At 41.2% G+C, this 22405-nt stretch overlaps 1 protein-coding gene across 5 annotated transcripts in view; it reads left to right on the forward strand.

The window, feature by feature from the left end:
• Positions 1 to 22405, forward strand: part of osp (myosin phosphatase Rho interacting protein outspread) — a 220273-nt gene that overhangs the window by 117501 nt on the left and 80367 nt on the right. For all 5 annotated transcript variants that reach the window (XM_076530953.1, XM_003699825.3, XM_012292130.2 and 2 more), the window contains exon 3: positions 11230 to 11295. In XM_076530953.1, the coding sequence (XP_076387068.1) occupies positions 11230 to 11295 (66 nt within the window). The remainder of the gene's footprint in view (positions 1 to 11229; positions 11296 to 22405) is intronic.

Consider the following 22405-nt stretch of genomic DNA (forward strand, 5'->3'; position numbering starts at 1 on the left):
TAGAAACGATCGCTTCTTGCTTTTCTCGAAGCATAACTCAGCAGTGTATACAACTTTGCATATCAAGTTCCTGTAATGTCCCTATGCAGAAAATAGAAAAAGCGTCGAATTTCGAAAATAATCAGAGCACCGTGATTCAATTTTCTCCACGCTTTCCTGCGATCATGAAGTCACAGTTCGTAAAATTGCATTCCCGCCAGATAAGAGATTAAGATTCGGCTCAGTGGAGCTTCACCAATTAGCCGGACACTGTCTAAACAAGCGATCGCGTTATGCATCTTTGTCGCGAGATCGGCGACTTTCACCCGGTTCCCGGCTCCTCCGACCGGTCGTGCTTTCTCCGAAGCACCTGTCTAGCTTTAATTAAAGCAACGATCGGTGGATCGCGGGCATCGGCTCGATTGGCTCGTTACTTTTCGGATCGATCGTGACCGCTTCGTCGCACCTGTACGCCGATCGAGATCGATTCCACGTAAATTACAACGCGTGTAACGGTAGCCGTCTACCCATGCGAGAACACGTACCGTTCGATACCGAGTGCTTAACATTCTTCGTTAATTGTGGAATAAATTACTAGCGAAAAATCGGCCTTCGTCTAATGCCGTGGAATTTCACGTGCGTTCGCTTTAATCGCTAAACAAGTAGCACGTTACATGATTATACTCTTAACTGATTGTTCGCCATCGCAACAAACGGCCATTTGTGCTACGGTACATTATAACAGCTTAATTTAGGTCTTTACACGTTTCTCTAGGTCTAGGTTCCTTTCGTAGATTCTTATCTGTAGATTCCTCTAGGTTTTCTTTAGATTCTGGTGTTATCGTAGATCTTACATTCTTCTTTGCATCTAGCTGTCCTTAGGTCTGTGTTTCCCTAGGTCCAGGTTTCTTCAAGTTTTCTTTATATCCACGTTTTCATGGGTTTTTATCATGCAGAAGACATAGCTCTTCAGATCTTGATTTACCTAGGTTACCTTATTTTAACCCTTTGCACTCGAAGATAATTTTATTGTTTGCGAACAGCAACTTTAAAATATTAAATTAAATGTTAAATGAGTTCTTTTGAGGTTATTATTTCTCTAGTAATAATTTCCACTATTATCTATTTCACTATGTTTGTACATCACATGAGCATTATTTTAACCCTTTGCACTCAATGATAATTTTATTGTTTGCGAACATCAATTTTAAAATATTAATTAAAATGTTAAATGAGTTTTGAGGTTATTATTTCTCTACTAATAATTTCCATTATTATCTATTTCACTATGTTTGTACATCACATGAGCATTATTATAGAATTAATTAAATAATGCTTATTTCAAATTATTGTATTAAATCGAATGGTACTTGAGAGTCATCTCTCGAGCGCAAAGGGTTAACATTGTATACATGTCTCTATGATTAGGTTCCTCCTCGATCTACGTATGGCTAGGTTTCCCCATACATGATTCCTCTTGTTCCTCAAGATGTACACTTTCCTAGATTCTACCAAAACGATCGATCTTAGGCAGCTCAGGCTGCAACAGAATAATCAGTTCGGAAATCGGAAGTGGATGTAATCGATATAAATGGACGTATCAAAATGGCAAATAAAGGAGAGTGATCATAAGCGAGTTAAGAGGAATAATCTCGAGCATAAATAAAGGTGCGCGATGATCGCGAACAAATCGAGATACGTCGATGGGCGTGCACGCATTACCGGGAAAGTTTCATCGAACGATTTGAACGTGTCGACAGGATCTTCGCGTCTCTCGGTGGCGGTCGATCGCGATAGCCTGGCGCGAGGGTATCGCGAGTGAAGCGAGCGGCGATCGCGAAGGATACGGTCTACGGGAGATAATCAGCCACCAGGAAGTCTTGGCCGAGGTCTTAACGATCGATTCGATCGTAGATTATCCCGTCAAGAGAGCCGGGAAGCGACCGGCGAAACGAGAGGGGACCGCTTTTCGATAGAAAAACCTTGTAATGATTAATTAACGGATCGGTCGGTATCGGCCTAAACGGGGTGAGGACGGTATAGGTGTTTCGTGATCGATCGATTTCCGACTGCAACGATGACGGTGGGTGTTTCCAGGCGGCGATGGGCCGGCTAGATCGAACACCGCGATACATACGGTAAATTGATATATTCGCGCAACAGGAAAACCAAGACGGTAGCCTACATTCTTGATAAGACACCGTGACTAAACGGCGGCCTCGACGCCAACAGTCGCGACGCCCGAATCGTTATGGACGGTTAGGTGGTCGATGATAATCGATAACCAGGAAGTAACCGGTGAAATTGGAACGGGATAGCAGATCTCGCTTATCAAGGTCGATGAGAACTTGATTTGCCTTGCACGAGGATATTTCCTTTTTTCTTTTTCGCTTCGACGATCGATTTGTTCGTAGGAGTCGATGATTAGTCTGCCGAGGATGAAGATTGACGACGGTTAACACGTTCGCTAATGGTGTTCATTTGCGCCGAGCCTATGGCTATATATCAGATGTAATTTTCTTTGGAAATTAGACGTACTGATCGTTTCTATGACAACGTTGCGATATTATACCATGTGTTCCGATACAAACTCTACCGTCAGGAGTTACACTTGCCACTTTCATTTGTCACGAAATACACTTGTCGCTACTTCTATTGTATATTATTATTTGTTACACTCGTATGAGAGTTACATTGGGTCCAAGATTATTCTCTACAAGGATAATGCAGAGTTTTATGCACTACGAGGTGCAGTCATTGCAAACTTCATTTATGGTGAATTTTATTTGACACGAATATATGTTGCGATTCGACATATGAATATCGAGTGTGCCTAACATGTAGATATTTATCGTGTGCGGACATCTAGCATGTCATTATCTATCGGGTAGGCGTCGGATGCGTAGATGTCTAACTTGTGAATGTTTGACGCATAGACATCAACATCTAGATATCTAGTGTGTCAATATCTATCGTGTGCATGTCAAGTGTCTAGACGTCTGATGCATCCTTATTTAACTCGTAGACATCTACCATTCAGATATCTAACTTGTGGTTATCTAATGTTCAGATATCTGTCTTGTGGATATCTAACGCTCCGATATTAAACTCGTGGACATCTAACGCTTACATATCTGACTTGTGGTCATCTAATGCTCAGATATCTGTCTTGTGGATATCTAACGCTCCGATATCAAACTCGTGGATATCTAATGCTCCGATATCAAACTCGTGGACATTTAACGTTCAGATATCTAACTTGTGGTCATCTAATGCTCAGATATCTGTCTTGTGGATATCTAACACTCTGGTATCAAACTCGTGGACATCTAACGCTTAGATATCTAACTTGTGGTTATCTAATGTTCAGATATCTGTCTTGTGGATATCTAACGCTCTGGTATTAAACTCGTGGACATCTAACGCTTACATATCTGACTTGTGGTCATCTAATGCTCAGATATCTGTCTTGTGGATATCTAACGCTCCGATATCAAACTCGTGGATATCTAATGCTCCGATATCAAACTCGTGGACATTTAACGTTCAGATATCTAACTTGTGGTTATCTAATGCTCAGATATCTGTCTTGTGGACATCTAACGCTCCGATATCAAACTCGTGGACATCTAACGTTCAGATATCTAACTTGTGATTACCTAATGCTCAGATATCTGTCTTGTGTATATCTAACGCTCTGATATCAAACTCGTGGACATCTAACGTTCAGATATCTAACTTGTGGACATCTAACGCTTCGATATCTAACTCCTGGATATTTAACGTCTCGATATTTAACTCGTGAACACATAGAGAGTCTACCTAAGAATTTGCATCTATAGCTCGAGATTTGAACAGCAGTATGAATGATGTACCGCGGAAGATGGGACGTTCGATCGAAGAATCGGCGGCGGTATCGGCGGGTCACGTTACCGTTGGGGTCAAATTGGTCCCTTCAGCAACCTCGCCCATTCCCGAGTCGAACACGGGGACTTAAGTGATAGCGGCGGTCTATGCATGGTAGCACGCCACGCTATGACCACGCCACGCGAGAATCGTGAGGTAAACACGGACACGGACTCGAAGAAGATACAAGCTGATCGGTGACCAGGAAGTCGCACGGGAAGTCAGGACATTCGGTGCCAGCTTACCTTGTCACGAACACCTTGGATTACCCTTGTAACCGTTTCCTCTTCTCGCGTTTCGACTCGGCCACGATAATTATTAACCCATTATGAAAATCTACTCGAGTGTTCGAGGGGCTCGTACCTTTTGGCGAATTTACTTCGCTCCCCGAGTGTTTTAATGCTCTTATCCGAACGATCTTCCAGTACGCGCTTGGAATCGCACCAACCATTCCGCTCCGAATCGTGATGATATCGCGGGACATTACGCGCGTCTTCGCGCTGAACATCGGTGTGTTTCAACGCGTCCTCGCGATAATAAATTCATCCTCTGGTTCCTGGAACGCTCGACGTTTGAGCCGCTTTCCAACTTCCGGAATCGATGGATCTTCTTGGCAACTTAATGATACCTGCCGGAATAATGGACCTCGACTTCTGCATTTTCTCTTAAATACCAGATACAAACGTTAGTGGAATACTAAATACAAACTTAGGTTAGCAAATCAAATTCGCAATCTTCCCATCGGACACAATTATTTATTAGCCATCGAATAATTTTTTATGGTAACCATTCGGAGCAAACAAAGAGTCCCCTGAAAGGACTAATTTGCATTTACAAGAAAGATGATCGAAATTCTAGCCTGAAAGATTCGACGTCGCGGGCATAGAATCGATGGGAATTGACAAAGCGTCCTGTTGAATCAGGATCTCTCGATCGTGGCGATGCGAAATTCCGCGTGTCGCCAATGACAAAGTGGTATGTTCATCCTTTTTTGCCTACCTTCCTGTCGAGGAAGTATCCCGTCTCGGATGATCGACGCGATGTTTGCGCGCCAATGAAACCAGAAGTCCTTGATCCGTGGGCGATACAAAACGATCTTCGTTCTATATACCCGGAAGAAGGTGCGGTAGGTCAGCGTTGCGATCTTGCCTTCCGTTTAGTCGATCACCTACTCCTTCATTTGAATCTTTCTTCATTCAGATTTTCCGGACTCGATCACTGTATTTGAGATACAGGTTGCGACTGGAGAATGCTGAGATTTTGGGATAGGGTCTTGGAAGATGAGGACCTTGGTACATTAAAAAGTTGGACGTTTTTAAATCTTGAAATCATGCAGTTTTGCAAGCTTAAGGTTGCTAAGGTTGCAAGCTTAGAACTGTAGAATTGTGACTTTACGATCTTGGTATCTTAGGATCTTATCTTGAGACTTTTGAACCTTCAAATTGTTAGAACATTGAGATTATAAAAGTTTGATACATCTTTCTATCAAATGAAAATTGGTCCAGAATCACATAAGTATCCCAACTCTATCAGAACAATTGATATTAAACATCAAATTGTATCATTGGATCATTTGAATCAGTTGATCATTTCAAGTAAATTTCTATAGGACTAAATCTGAGTCAGGAACAAATATGTGTAAGTTGAAGAGCATTGGAGTCTGATTTTTTATGGCGACATACATTCACATGAGCAAACGATGTAGAGGCGTGAAAAGAATGGTCGTGGTCGTTATCTTGGTCGTAACCGTTGGAACCTCGGTGATTTTGCTCATCGATGATCGGAACGGGTTGAACCAGAAAGAACGGTGCTGGTGGGCGGTGTTAACGACCGGCTGTTCAGACCAGGAAGATATGGTAGGTCAGGAATATGCGGGTCCCTCCATGCACCAAATTACGACCTACACTTCAGAACAGACCTATTTCCTACAGAAAGTGGGCTACTTTCGATTAAACCACCTTTCTTTTCCATACTGTTTTATTTCAGTTCTTAGTCATTTGTAAATTCTACAGCTTCGAATTTAGTTTCTATGAATTCACCGAGGCTATTAGTTCAAGTAGAGAGAATTTAACAAGCTTCAATTCTATGATTTTCGTCTGTGAATTTGAAGAGCTTCACCTATGAATGTGATATGTTCCATCTGTGATCTCAAAGACCTTCATTTGTGAACTCAACGATTTTCATCTAAAAATGCAACATGGTCCACATATGAATTCAATGAACTACATTTATGGACTCAATAAACTCTGTCTATGAATTCAATAAACTTCATATATGAACTCAATGAGCTTCACCTACGAATATGACATGTTTCACCTGTGATCTCAAAGAATTTTACAAGCTTCAATTCTATGATTTTCGTCTGTGAATTTGAAGAGCTTCATCTGTGAATATAACAAGTTTCGCCTGTGATCTTAATGGTCTTCATTTGTGAACTCAAGGATCTTCATCTAAAAATGCAACAAGGTCCACATATGAATTCAATGAACTACATTTATGAACTCAATAAACTCTATCTATGATTTCAATGAATTTCATATATGAACTCAATGAGCTTCACCTACGAATATGACATGTTTCACCTGTGATCTCAAAGAATTTTACAAGCTTCAATTCTATGATTTTCGTCTGTGAATTTGAAGAGCTTCATCTGTGAGTGTAACAAGTTTCACCTGTGATCTTGATGATCTTCATTTGTGAACTCAACGATCTCCATCTAAAAATGCAACATGGTCCACATATGAATTCAATGAACTACATTTATGGACTCAATAAACTCTGTCTATGAATTCAATAAACTTCATGTATGAACTCAATGAGCTTCACCTATGAATGTGACATGTTTCACCTGTGATCTTAAAGACCTTCATTTGTGAACTCAACGATTTCCATCTAAAAATGCAACAAGGTCCACATATGAATTCAATGAACCACATTTATGGACTCAATAAACTCTGTCTATGAATTCAATAAACTTCATATGTGAACTCAATGAGCTTCACCTATGAATTCAATAAGTGTCATTTATGATCTCAAAGATGTCAGTGTGTGAACTCAACAGTCTCCATCTACGAAGGCCACAAACTCCAGCTATGTATTCAATAAACTACATATGTGAACTCAATAAACTCCATCTATGAATTCAATAAACTCCATCTATAAATTCAATAAACTTCATATGTGAACTCAATGAGCTTCACCTATGAATTCAACAAGTATCATTTATGATCTCAAAGATCTCAGTCTGTGAGCTCAACAGCCTCCATCTACGAAGGCCACAAACTCCACCTATGAATTCAATAAACTACATATGTGAACTTAATAAACTCCATCTATGAATTCAACAAACTCCACATACATATGAACTCAATGAGCTGCACCTATGAATTCAACAAGTTCCATGTATAGTTTCAAAGATCTCAATCTGTGAACTCCATCTACGAATGCAACAATCTCCATCTAAAAAAATCTCCAACTCAACGACCTTCATCTGTGACTATAACAAGTTCCATCTATAAATTCAACAAACTCCACCTAAGAATTCAATAAACTCCATCTATGAACCGAACGAGCTTCACCTATGAATTCAACGAGTCCAGTACCGTCTACAAAAATGGAAGATCTATATTAATTGGAGCGAGGATCGTTAATTAAACTCGATTTCAGTTTCGTTGATCGATGGGTGGTTTCAAGGATTGACCCGCTTTCATTATTCGAAGGCTGTAGTTTCTAAGTTCCTAAATCAATTCTCACCGCGTCGTGGTCCATTAAGTGGAAAATTTCATACTCGAACACCACGAGCTTGAATCCTAGGGTCAGGACCCTAATTTATCACCGAGAGGTAGGCGGTGAGGGTCGTATAACCCACGGAGGATGCTGTGATCGTCTGAAGCGAGTGTTTGACAAACCACCAGACTCTTCCTGGGTTATACAACCTTACAAACACCCGGCACTCTTCAGGGATACTAATTTATATTTCCTCCTGGGTATAATCTGTCTTCGATAGAAACAGAACGTGAGATCGAAAGTGTTTGCTCATCTCTACGTTCTACATTTTTGAACCTTGTTTCAGTGTTTGCCTTTGCGAGCATTCATCATGTGTGAACGTTATTTATGTAACAGTGTTTCGATACACGTATGAGTGGTACACGCGTAATATTTCAGAGTCCAGATAGCATTGATGAAACGATAAATTGTCGACGGATCATGAGGTGTTAATAGAAAGGTCGATAAGTCTGGAGATTTTCGCAGGATCGTGGACGAATTCGCGAGGTGTTAATAGCGGAGGTTCGGTAGCGAGTACGAATAGAATTTTCGCACGTTGTGTATCGGGTCTATTGAGGCGAGAATCGTCGACGAGGATTGCAGCAAGCGTTGCAGCACGAGGAAGAGATTACGGGCCCGTTCGGGTTCCGTGCTTTCTCCAGCACCGTCTCAATCCTGCGGCATTGTTCGAGCGGCGTCGTCCGCTTCTTCTTCTTCCTCTTCCTCCAGGAGAGATCTTCCCACGCACGTGCCGGCCCCTCTCGTACGGATCCGCTGAATAATTACCAGATGAAGATACCGCCGCCTCGTGTAGGCTGAAATCTCGCCTCCCTTTCTCCTTCTTCGTTGGCTAACTTGCCTCTTTTCTTGCCTTTTAGCCTCCTCCGACGGAAGAGGATTTTGCAACGGTACCTAGGCTGCCTATTCGACGGCGACGCGTCCCTTCGTGGATCATCAACCCACGGGAATCGACCCCTCGTGAACTGTTACCGCTTATTCGCTCTTCCGTGATGACCACCTCGACGTCCTTCCTACAATTAGTATCTTTAATGATTAATCATTTCGGGTTACACCGATGATTGCGTACGTGCAGAAATTTTGCAATTTTGCGGGTATGTTGATGAAACGTGTATTTAAATCTGAGGAGTTTTACATCATCTTACTTCCTTGTGGGAATCTCGGCGACGTAAGAGATTGTGGTTGAGGCTTTAGAACTTTGGGGTTTTAGGACATTGACAGTCACATTTGAATTTTGTCACATTAGGAAGAAGATGATGGGACTTTAAGATTGTGTATTTGTACTTCGTGACTGGTGAAGCTGGGAGATATTGTCAGCTTGGGACTTTGGGATTATTGATACTGTTAGGACCTTGGGACTATTGATACTCTTAGGACCTTGGGACTGTTCATACTGTTAGGACCTTGGGATTCTTGATGCTGTTAGGACTTTAGGACTATTGATACTGTTAGGACTTTAGGACTATTGATACTGTTAGGACCTTGGGACTGTTGATGCTGTTAGGACTTTAGGACTATTGATACTGTTAGGACCTTGGGACTGTTGATGCTGTTAGGACCTTGGGACTGTTGATGCTGTTAGGACTTTAGGATTATTGATACTGTTAGGACCTTGGGACTGTTGATGCTGTTAGGACTTTAGGACTATTGATACTGTTAGGACCTTGGGACTGTTGATGCTGTTAGGACCTTGGGACTGTTGATGCTGTTAGGACTTTAGGATTATTGATACTGTTAGGACCTTGGGACTGTTGATGCTGTTAGGACTTTAGGACTATTGATACTGTTAGGACCTTGGGACTGTTGATGCTGTTAGGACTTTGGGATTATTGATACTGTTAGGACCTTAGGACTGTTCATACTGTTAGGACCTTGGGACTGTTCATACTGTTAGGACCTTAAGACTGTTCATACTGTTAGGACCTTGGAACTATTGATACTATTAGGACCTTAAGACTGTTCATACTGTTAGGACCTTGGGACTATTGATACTATTAGGACCTTAAGACTGTTCATACTGTTAGGACCTTGGGACTATTGATACTGTTAGGACGTTGGAATAATGATATCTTCAGAGTAGTGGCACTTTGATATCTTGAAACATCGATACCTTGGAACTGTTGGGACTTTGAGACCTTGAGAATTTGTAACCTTGAAAACTTGTGTACCTTGAGATCTTGGAACCTTGAGAACTTGAGTACCTTGAAATCTTGCATATCTTGAGATCTTGAAACCTTGAGATGTTGTGTACCTTGAGATCGTGCAACCTTCAGGTCCTTATGTCTTTAAATCTTGGAACCTTGAGATCTGAGAACCTTGAGATCTTGGAACCTTAAGAACTTGTGTACCTTGAAATCTTACATGTCTTGAGATCTTGGATCCTTGAGAACTTGAGTACCTTGAAATCTTGTATACCTTGAGATCTTGGAACCTTGAGATCTTGAAACCTTGAAATCTTGTATACCTTGAGATCTTGGAACCTTGAGAACTTGTGTACCTTGAAATCTTGTATACTTTGAGATCTTGGAACCTTGAGATCTTGGAACCTTGAGATCTTGAAACCTTGAAATCTTGTATACCTTGAGATCCTGGAACCTTGAGAATTTGTGTATCTTGAAATCTTGGAACCTTGAGATCTTGGTACCTTGAAATCTTGTATACCTTGAGATCGTGGAACCTTGAGATCTCGAGACCTTGGAATCTCAAAGCCATAAGAATCCTTACCATCTCATACCTTAAAATCTTGCGACCTCAAAATTTTCTTAAATTGATGTCTCCCCATTTCATCCTCCTATAAGCTCCCCATTTTCGAACACAGAAATCTCAATCCCCTTTAAAAGTTCTAAAACTTGAAAAGTTCGCAGCATTAAAACTTGGAACCCTAAAAACTTAAAAGCTTCAGAAGACCCATAAAATCAATACACCTGCCATATTCAAACCAGACCGTATATTGAATATCCCATTTAAAATCGAGCACGGAAATAATTATGAAGTTTTTCCGCCCTGTCATAGAATGATTATAGAATAGAAAATAGAAGATAGTTGAAGAGCCCCTCCGTGGTAATGAAAGCGAAATTGCAAAGGCGCCGGTTTCTTCTTTTTCTTAGGCTTTGTTTCTAATTAACGGCAGTATCGTGCTAATTGTCCAGCTGCCGCGTCTCCGAGGGAGACCTTAGAGATTCCTGCATGTGGGTTGAGCAGGTTCAGCCAGGGATTCTTTTCACTTGATGCAATAAACGTTTCCACGAACGGACGCGACCGAGTGTCATCGAAAGTGAATTCTTTACGCTTCTTTCGCTCCGGCTAATTACTTTCCCCGAGTCATCCTCGCAATTTTTAACAAGAATAATACAGTCTTTGAAGAACAATTTACCTCTCCTTGCAATTTGTAAGACAAAAAATGTAAGACAATCTTGAACCGAGAGTCGAGCTGTTCTTTACGGAAACGCAAGTCTTTACAAAATCTTAATATTAACAGATAGATCTTAATATTAATATTAATATGAATAGATATCAATTGGGAAGAAGTGCTAATTTGCATTTTGTATTTTGTTCTTTCAGAGATGGCAAAGAAGATGGTTCGTGCTGTACGACGACGGAGAGCTGACGTACTCGGTGGACGAACACGTGAGTTCCATACAAACTTCTTATTCGATCATTTACAAAGAATCGAATCTGCTTAAGCTATCTCCGTTCGCGGAACGATGAGTATTCAAGTTCGGAATCCACTTAGCCATTGGCAAATCCCTTTAACGTATTGATACGGTTTCATTGAGCTCGTTTACCGTTTACCATTAATACTCGGTTATTGATTATACTTAAGTTGCGTCGAATTTAGACATTGAAAGCACTATTGAAATATTGGGGTTCATGGTCCACGGATTTGGGGATGTAGAGAGGGGATGTAGGAATTGGGAGATGTAAGGATTGGTGGATGTGAGGATTTTGAGGATATAGGAAGGTGGGAATGTAGGGATTTGGGGATGGAGAGAGGTGAGGATGTAGGGATTTGGGGTGTGGGAATTTGGGGATGTAGGGATTTGGGGGTGTAGGGATTTGGGAGTGTAGGGATTGGGGGATGTAGGGATTTGGGGATATAGGGATTTGGGGGTGTAGGGATTTGGGGATGTAGGGATTTGGGGGTGTAGGGATTTGGGAGTGTAGGGATTTGGGGATGTAGGGATTTGGGGATGTAGGGATTTGGGGGTGTAGGGATTGGGGGATGTAGGGATTTGGGGGTGTAGGGATTTGGGGATCTAGGGATTTGGGGGTGTAGGGATTTGGGAGTGTAGGGATTTGGGGATGTTGGGATTTGGGGATGTAGGGATTTGGGAGTGTAGGGATTTGGGGTGTGGGAATTTGGGGATGTAGGGATTTGGAGCTATAGGGATTTGGAAATGTAGGGATTTGGAGCTATAGGGATTTGGAAATGTCGGGATTTGGGGATGTAGGGATTTGAGGGTGTAGGGATTTGGGGATGTAGAGATTTGGAGATGTAGGGATTTGAGGATGTAGGTATTGGGGGATGTTGGGATTTGAGAATGTTCACATTTGGAAATGGAGGAATTTGGGGATGTACGGATTGGGGGATGTAGAGCTTTGAGGATGTAGGGATTTGAGAATGTTCAGATTTGGAAATATAGGGATTTGGGATGTAGAGGTTTGGAGACGTAGGTAGACTTGTGGATGGAGGGATTTGGAATATGGAGGTTTGAAGATGGAAGGACTTGCGGATGAAGGGATTTGGGATATTAAGATTTGAAGATGTAGGGATTTGTGGATGTAAGTATATGAGAATGAAAGAAATTAAAAATTATAGAATTTGTGAATAGCTTTAGGGATACAGTATTTGGAGATACAGCAATTACATCTTATAAGAGCTCGGTGCCCCAGAAATTCAATAATACATAACTTTAACCATAGTTATAAGAATTGTAACCTTGACCAGAGTTGTACGAACTTAAAAGTCTACAAATTTTGAAGTTAAAAAACATACATATCCACACAATAAAATTGTGACAATTTAGAAACCTGTACCTTCAAATCTCAAATCGAGAAACAATTTTTATCCTCATCCAGAAGTACACTGCAACCGAACATACTACCGAACGATTAGATAATACTCGATGCAAGCCACGTTCGTAAACGACGATCGGTGAATGGTCGTCGATCTCCGGTTCTTCTTGAAATCGTGAACTGTCAGAAGAGCGGTGTTATGGCAGGCAGTGAATCAAAAGCTGGCTGTTGAAGCGGCTCCCTCGGAGTCTAGGAACGCAAAGGTTGAAGTCAATTGTTGGTTGGTCGAGTGGCTCGTGCAGGGTCATCGACAGCGTCGTCAATGCCTTCGACATCGAACGTGACTACGAAACAGCTGCGAATATCTTGACGTCGATGACCACGTTTATGCTAGAAACTGTCAGAATTGATTTAAGCTAGACGGATGAACGGCCTGAGGACTGTAAATCCTTTACCTTCTGCTTCTACTCGATGTTCTCATTCACGAGTTCGATGGAAGTGTACTTACGGAATTCAAATTCGGTGATGTTTACGGTATTTGTCGTTTATTAAATCGTAGCCTGTAAATAGTCTGTAAATTAGCAAGCTTATGTTTGATCCTCTGAGATGCGTCAGACGTGATGAACTATTCGCTGGTACAATGTTGAGGTGATTAAAGAAAATTTAATAACTGTTGCATTTAGCAAAGCATAACTGTGTTAATTATATTTATTGTTTGAATAGAATCTACTGTATCAAAAATATGAGATAGGTTTGTCATATTTAAACTGCAAGTGCGTCACAAGTACGTCAGGTGTACTGTGTTAACTTTATCTACACATGAACTTATAGTGTTCAACTTCCAGTATATTATAAAATAAGATTCTATAACATAATTCTGTTAAAAACATTCTCTTACATGAACCTTGTTTCCCAAACAAGAAAGTCCAATCACAAGTACTCACGAAGTGTAACTTAAACTTTTATAAACCACCCCAATTGCATCGAAGTCTTGAACCAGTTGGCGTATCGTTTATAGCCGCATCCGACGAGCATACTGAAAGCAAACTGGTTAAAAGTGGTAAGCAAAGGTAATTCGTTGGTATAACGAGCATCGAGTGTCGGGGAACGTGGGAGTCGATTTCATTGGGACGAATCGCGATCGGCGCTGTCTATTCTCGGCGACGTACACGCGAAAACGAAATTAAAATAACGACGTTCGATGGCGAAGCTGATAGCACGGTGTTAAGGGCCCACGAAGGACTGCGGATCCATTTGCTCGAACGGCCGACAACTCGGCCATCTTCGAAGCCAGATTAATGATCCGGTCGCGAGGCTTAAGAGGGCCATTTGTTTCGATAATAATCTCGGTCGAAAAATGTGAAAGAGATAATAAGCGATGCACACCGGATGCGTGTCTCTGGCCCTTGCTCGATTCTGGTCGTCCTTGAGGCGCAATGAGAAATTGGGCTAACGGGTCGGAATTATTCAGACGAAAGTGCTCTCGAGACCCTGATCGCTCGATATATTGTTGCTGATTTTGTTAGGGTCTCGATTGATCATTTGGTCCAACGATGTACACGGTATGTCGAAAAATATGATGGAACTTTTAAAGAATTAGTTATTTTGCTATAATTCATTTTTTTAATTCAAAATGCATCCCTTTCGCTGGACACGCTCTCACAATGTTAACATAGATTTTTTTTATGGTATTAAAATATCGGGGCCCTGAAATGTTGACAATTTACATATTGGTCTGAGATCTCCATTACTGTTTATTAACGTGCAGACTACATATTTCAATCTGTAATTAAAATTACTCCAAGGAAACTTTACTAGCAATATCTCTTTTATTATCTGCATATATACCCGGCAAAACCTTCTTCTTCAAAGAGAACATATATCAACTCGACTTTATTATAAGTCAAATTTTACATGATATATTTTTGCATTTCTAACATCCCAAACTTAACCCCTTGCACTATGAAGTTTTTGTCAATTGTGTTGGGAAAGTAAATGTAATAGCTAGGTGTATTCATAGAAGGAATCTACCTTATCGTTCCATATATGTAAGCGACACCTTTATGTAAATATGTAAAACTGTATATATATTATGTTTCTATTGTTTCATATATTGTTCTAACAGTCCTTGTAATAAAGGCATTAAGGTAACAACGTGTGTTATTCAAGTAAAAACCTCCAAAAGTGAAAACTAATTAATTAATAACAAAGTGCGTCAGTGAGAACTGATTAATTTCAGCCATAACATGAAAACAGACACAGAAACTTGAAATGTTATATCATGCAGTCGTTGACTATACAAATTATAGTTGGACTTGAACTCCAAATTGAAATGTATTCCAAATTCGAGTAAAATTGGTCATAGAAGTATGACTGCGTCACGAGTAAAACTCGTCAAAATACTGTAGGGGTTAAATCATAAACTTCTAAAAAAGAACGCCTCTGTCATGATTTTCGAAGACAGTTGAAAGTTTGTAGATGCATTTGGAGTATGAGAAGGTTGTAACAATAAAATGAGAGGAACGAAACTCGCGATGCCATTCGTATCCATCAGGCTCATCGGTGCCCGCGTTGGAATACTCATAATCAAAACAAACGAGCGGAGAAGGCTGGAACGGTTCACGATAGAACTCTTACATCATGTTTCATTGGATTTACACATAGCATTCATTAGAATGCCCGTGGAACTGCGGTTGCCCTCTCTATCTCGAAAAGTACACTTCAAATCTCCTAAGCGAGGCGCAACGCTCAGGATGCCCCCGGGTAATTTATGCCTGTGTCAAGTGGCTAATTCATTTAATTAGGCGCGCGTAAATCAAGCCGCCTGCTGGCCGGCCAGCAATATCGGTCCCTGGTGATCGAGCTCTCCGACTCGGTTTAACTCCGTTCGAAAGTGAGCCGGAGCTTTTTCGCGCGCTTCAGGGTTATCACGAACGCGGGATAATTAATGGCGGATCTCGCGATCCAATTTTCTGATCGCGCCCTGGCGACGAAGAAAGCGATAATTGAAAATAACCTTACGGGGTAAGTACTCGCTTATAGAAACGGCTTGATCATTCCAATTCAGACGATTAATTCCACGGCAGTTCCTCCTATTCCCGTAAGCGGATTTGCATAATTGGCCACCGGTGACCATTTCGCGTATCGTACGACGCTACCACCGCCAACTATCGAGACAACGTTTCTCCCTTGAGAAATGCCATTTCCAATTAACTATCGATTATTGGGCTGGCACCGGACCGGCCAATCGAACGATTAGTCCTGTCCCGTTTAAAGAACCTTGATAAATGCGTACGCGACGGGATGTCTCGTTCCTTTTGCCCCTGTTCACGTTCCCTTATGCGATCCTACGACCACTTTCGAGACTCGATTTTAACTCCGTGCAATTTTGTGACAAGATGTTCGAACACGCTCGCAATTAAAGTACTTTGCTTAGATTATACCAGCCGCTGTTACCCGTTTTAATTAACTCGTAGAATACTCCGCGTCGTTTGGCTAATGAACGGTGATGCGATAGAAATTACAGGATAATGTAGAACAACCTTAAGAATAAACGCTCGGACAAGAATAACACCTGTTCTTTAAAGAAACTGTGTGATCCGAATGTGGAACGGACAAATAATTAATAAGTAGACTCGTTATCAAGGTCTGCAGACATAAACTATGTAATCCGATCTCTTGAATTACATGATTTATTTATACATCGGAGATACCGTAATTGCGTAAACATCCGCACGGTAAGACAAATTGCTCAATTATATCTGGAGATTTTGAATCTGAAAAATGATAGAACAAGAGCGATAAAAATTTCCAAGGCTAAAGAATTTCATAAATAGACCGCTTCCGGGCGTTTTGAACGGAAGTTGGCCGGTACAGCACGGTGTACGGTTACCGGCAATTAAACTGTACTCTAATTGGAAAGCACCGTTATGATATTAACGCGAGACGCCGGAATAATCGAGGAATCGTAGGTGGAACAAAGGCAACCCCTTAATGGCCGCGTTTCCCCGGTTATTATCCTCGCCGCTATTGTGCCACGGTTCATTAACATTTATCGACGACGTTGTCTCGCCTGTTGGGCTAGCCGATGGCTATCGTTTAATTGGGGTCAGCTGATTAACTCGTGTTTAAATCTATCGTGTGCCAAAGAAAGAGCCTCATTCGCATTGTTGTACACCTTATCGATCTCGTCATCTCGAAATCATCGACGTTCTGCAACGTTACACAACCGACGACACGTTTCCTATCACCCTTCTTTCTCGATATCGATTATCCTCCAGTCGTGTTAACGGCAGCGTGAAAACGATTCTGACAGAAGTCAGATAATTTAATTGTACGCTTCCTGTTAGGGAATCTGCTTTGATCGAGAACAAGAATGTTCTTGACGGGTTTAGAATTTATAGACTGGTTCTTCTGTGAGTTTACCTTTTTGCAGGTGAAGGATTTTATTTTGTTGTAAATATATTTAAATAATTCTCTTCGTTATTTATTTTGTGTGACGCAGTCAAGGCTCAATTGTGACAAACTTTACTTTTTTGAATACTTTTCAACTCGAAATTTAGGTGCAATTATAAGTTGCATTATTAAGGATCTCTGAATATAAAGTAGTTACGTTTTAATTTTCTTTGTTCGTTTTAATGTTATGGTCCTGAATAGTTAGTCTCGACTCACGTATCTAATGGATACATGGCAGGGGAAGGGGTTAATTTTTTAGTTCACGTAGGTTTGCCAGTATCTTTGGTCTTTTATCTTCGATTATCAAGTTTTAAGCTTAGGTGCAAAACAACTGGACACATGAGAAATGTCGAGTCTAGCTCTCGGTTCTTTCTGACCCAGAATATCAGTAAGTTCTTAACCTATGATTGTTCATGGCGCCTAAGAAGTCCCCTGCTCGTTCGACTAATTTCAATAATCATAAACCAGTCTCTTAGATCTTCGACAGCGATCGTTGACGTATGATCGCAGCATTCTCCTCGTTCACATCTTCTCCATTTGTGTTAAACTCCAGAAAACACTCCAAAAAAAAGTGAACCGTTTAAAAGTCTCTAATTGAAGATCCATCACGTTCGGCATCGATTTTTTCGCTAAACTGGTCGTGAAATATACAAAATTCTCGCCAGTCATCGTCGACTACTAATCAGCAGATATCGGAGGGATCTGTTTTTGCTCGGCTACGTCAAGCAGCTCCCGATTATCCTTCCGTTTTCTCCTTTTATTCCCGTCGGCCGTGTCGATGCTACCGTCGTCCATGCTCTCGATATTAATACAGATACGCGTGCACGGATTTGCATTCGGGTTCGTGTTTGCACGCGCGTATTCGTGAGCGTTTAATCCACGACTCCTTACGTAATGCTCGTCTGGTGTCAAGCGAGCCCAGAGTGCTCGAGATAACGAGCAGCCCGTGGAACCCACGAGGGGCAATTTTACATTAGGGGCGAACGCTTACGGACATGCTTTATCTCACGAGGAAGTCGACGTTTACGCCCCGAGTTATGTACAGAATGACCTTAATGGTGTACCAAACGTTCCTCGAACTCCTCGATACTGCTTTTGGAAATTTTTGCTTTTTTATTACTGGTCTGACATATCGAGCTGAGATGTGCTGTGCACTGTATTGTTCTTCCTTTACGGTGATGGAGGAATTTTTATAAAATTTAGCAGTTTAGTGGCTGATATTCACTGGATATTCAGTGAAATTGGACTTCAAAGCTAGGAGGTATGCACCCATACAGTTTTGATAAAACTTAGCAGTTTAGTAGCTGATAATATTCGCTGGATATTAAGTGAAATTGGACTTCAAAGCTAGGGATGCATGCACCCATACAATTTCTATAAAATTTAGCAGTTTAGTAGCTGATAATATCCACTGGAGTTGAAATGGAACTTCAAAGCTAGGGGTGCACCCATACAATTCACTATTCCACCCCACAATTCTATAAAGCAACAATTTCTATACCTAACATATCAGACTAAGTATCAGACTACGTAATGTACTTCAGAATATTACGTAGCATTCAACAATCACAGATTCATAATGTCCATTTAGATTCACAATGTGGACCTAAAAGTTATAGACAGTAAAGATCATAGACAGCATCTTAAATGCCATTTGCACCTGCATTCAAGTTCGATTTCAGAATTCGACCTTCAAGACATCAAGAAGTTAACGGAACATTTTCTCCAAAAATCCCGTCGGCATTCCATTACGATAACGCAGCTACGGAAAGCGTTCCGGTGCTCGAAACGGTCCGCTGCTATCGGTTTCCAAATGGACCAGGATAATCGACGTCCCGGACGACAGTATCAGGGAATTAACGATCCCTCGGTGTTTACACCTGGCGGTCCAGTCGGTAGCGTGCAACGTTCGCATCTAATTCCTGGATCAGAGTTCTGCCTGGCCTTCTAAGGCTGGCCACGCGGTGCAACGGTGCTCGACGACCCTTATTCTGGACTATCTTCATCGCTACGAACCGACTCATGAAAATGCGTATCCGGAACATCGAGCATGTGGTCGCGCGACCTTGGTACCGTGTGATGCTGCTCCATCAGCGAGTTCCATTTGATACGAGTTCCATATGTCGCGAGTTATATTTGTTAGAGATGGCATATGTCGCGAGTTCCATTTGATTGAGGTTCCATTTGATAGGGGTTTCATTTGATAGGGGTTCCATTTGGCGTGAGATCTATTTGTCAGAGTTTTCATATGTCGCGAGTTTCATTTGTTAGAAGTTCCACATGTCGCGAGTTGCATATGTTAGAGGTTCCACATGTTGAGAGTTCCATTTGTTAGAAGTTCCACATGTCGCGAGTTGCATTTGTTAGAGGTTCCACATGTCGAGAGTTCCATTAATTATAGGTTCCACATATCGCGTGTTCCATTTCCTAGAGATTCCATATGTTGCAAGTTCCATTTGTTAGAGGTTCCATATGTCGCGAGTTCCATTTGTTAGAGTTTTCATATGTCGCGAGTTCTATTCACTAGAGATTTCATATGTCGCGAGTTCCATTTGATAGAGGTTCCATATGTTGCAAGTTCCATTCACTAGAGATTCCATATGTCGCGAGGTCCATTTGTTAGAGGTTCCACATGTCGCGAGTTCCATTCACTAGAGATTTCATATGTCGCGAGTTCCATTTGATACAAGTTCCATACGTTGTGAGATCCATTTGATAGTGGTTCCATGTGTTGCGAGCTTCATTTGATAGAGATGCACCCTACACATCTTTCCCATTTCAAATCTCATCCATCACAAATTTCACTCGTCACCAGTTTCAAACTTGACGAGCCCCACACATATGTATCCAATATCCAACACACTGACCCTAACGCTTGACCCTACGATATTACACATTGTATACCACCATTGCTTATTACTGTTATTATATACTACATATTACAATACCACCATAGTTCTATGATTTTACTCATCATAAGAGTTCTGACAAAATATTAAAAACCTCTAATTGCTTACATTGAAAAGTGTATTCCCATTCTGAGAACAGTAAGTTCCACAATGATATCTATCACAAGGAACCCATTGGAACCGTAGAGCTGTGACAAAAAAGAAAGCGAAAGAAGCGTCGTCCTTGAGGAAGGCGACGACCACATCGATTTCGTCGAATCGGCAGCCGATTCGATCAACGTTCGTCGCGTTCCATGAACCGTAAAAGCCAGCTTCCGTGTTCCGGCTAACTGTTCACCATGGAGGACCGTGCACATCGTCGAACAAGGACGAACAGCAAAGGAGAAGCGAGGACGAGCGAAGAGAGAGACGAGCGATAGAAAGAGAGAGAGACACGACAACGATGCCCATTAAACTTAACCTCTCTCGTCGTTGGTCCGGTCTAGTTTAAAGCCATCGCGTCGTCTCGCGTGAGTCTGATTGCGGTTCGAACAGGTTGAACAGTTGGGTAATGGAGGCGCCCGCAACATCTACTCCGTTAGCGGTACCAGCTTCTGTTATCTTCGCCGCTTGAAAGCCGACGAGCTTCCTTCGATCACGGACCCTTCTCGGAAAAAGGAACAAGATTACCGGCTGTTCGACGTTCGCTAACTTTAGGGTACTACGATGTCATCGTTAGGCCTCCAAATTTCTTCCCTTTTACGACCAACCTCGAACCCTAACACTTGTTTCCAGAGGGATCTATGTACTAGTTATGTAGCTGGTGGGGAGTCGAATTTTTGCGTTTTTTTGTTTGTACCAGGTCTGTCGTTAGAAGAAGGCAAGGAAAGAAATTTTTTTACCCAAAATGTCCAGTACACTGGAGCCACATCCCTGCAACCCCAAATTTTTAGACTCCCAAACAGCTAAATTCTCAAATTCTTAAATTATGAAAATTCTACATCCAAATCCTACATTCAAATCCCACATCCAAATCCTACATTCAAATCCTACATCTAAATCCTACATCCAAATCCTACATGCAAATCCTGCATCCAAATCCTACATCCAAATCCTACATTCAAGTCCTACATCTAAATCCTACATTCAAATCCTACATCTAAATCCTACATTCAAATCCTGCATCCAAATCCTACATCCAAATCCTACATTCAAGTCCTGCATCCAAATCCTACATCGAAATCCTACATTCAAATTCTACATCTAAATCCTACATTCAAATCCTGCATCCAAATCCTACATCTAAATCCTACATCTAAATCCTACATTCAAATTCTACATTCAAATCCTACATTCAAATCCTGCATCCAAATCCTACATCCAAATCCTACATCCAAAACCTCTAACAAATAATCCCAATAAATCTAGGGCAATCGTAACTCGCAATAACCCAGGACCAGGCAATTTCATCAAACAACTTATAAATAAAATTTCCGAAGGTCTCAGAATTTGAGATACCTTCGTGCAGGCACTATCGAGCGTGTCGGGAGTCAAGACCCGTTGAAGGAACCTTGAATCCCCGAAGTTGGGCTGAAACTCATTTCAAAAATTCCTGAGGGAGAAGTATGTAATTATTCGGGGATAATGGACACCCTAGGCGGCCCAAGTTCATCTCTGGACCAGCTGGTTGAATTCAACTCGGACATGGAGGAGATGCCTGTGAATTTATCGTCTACATTTCTTTTTGTATGATCATTTAGGAGTCGCTTTTATATCTAATACTCCTTGTACAATGTTTTCACACTTGGAAATTTGTGATGATTTAATAGATAGACGTCATAGGTGGGTAATGAAATAATAGATACATGGATAGTGTGTCTTTTTTCTTGGGAATGCTCTAAATAATTTATCTAACCTAATTTATTAGAGCCAACGCTCTAAATAATTTATCTGACGAGATATTTTCAGTCGGGCATAAATTGTTATCTAGGTTACAAATTCTGATAGGGTCAGTGGAGGATAAGCTCAAATGGATTTAAATAACTGAGACCCAGGGGTTGTAGATGATTCATCAGTCACTCCACGTTAATGTATTAATATTAATATTAAATATAGTGGTCGTCAATGTATAGATTTCTGTAATGAATCTATTGATTCCACAGAAAAATCTCCTTCCACAAGCTACAATATTTTGTCCACGCTCCAAGTGTCAACCTAAGGTATCAATTTATCATCAGTCAAGTTATTAGTCAATCCCCTCAACGTCAACAAACCTGAACAGCGTCTTACCTCTCCCATATTTAAGAAAGTACTTCACAATATAAATCGATTTCCAAAATAAGCGACAGACGCGTGTCAGCCATATACGGGACGGTACA

Source organism: Megachile rotundata, chromosome 4 (assembly GCF_050947335.1).
Source record: "Megachile rotundata isolate GNS110a chromosome 4, iyMegRotu1, whole genome shotgun sequence".
In the NCBI taxonomy this organism is placed as follows: domain Eukaryota; kingdom Metazoa; phylum Arthropoda; class Insecta; order Hymenoptera; family Megachilidae; genus Megachile; species Megachile rotundata.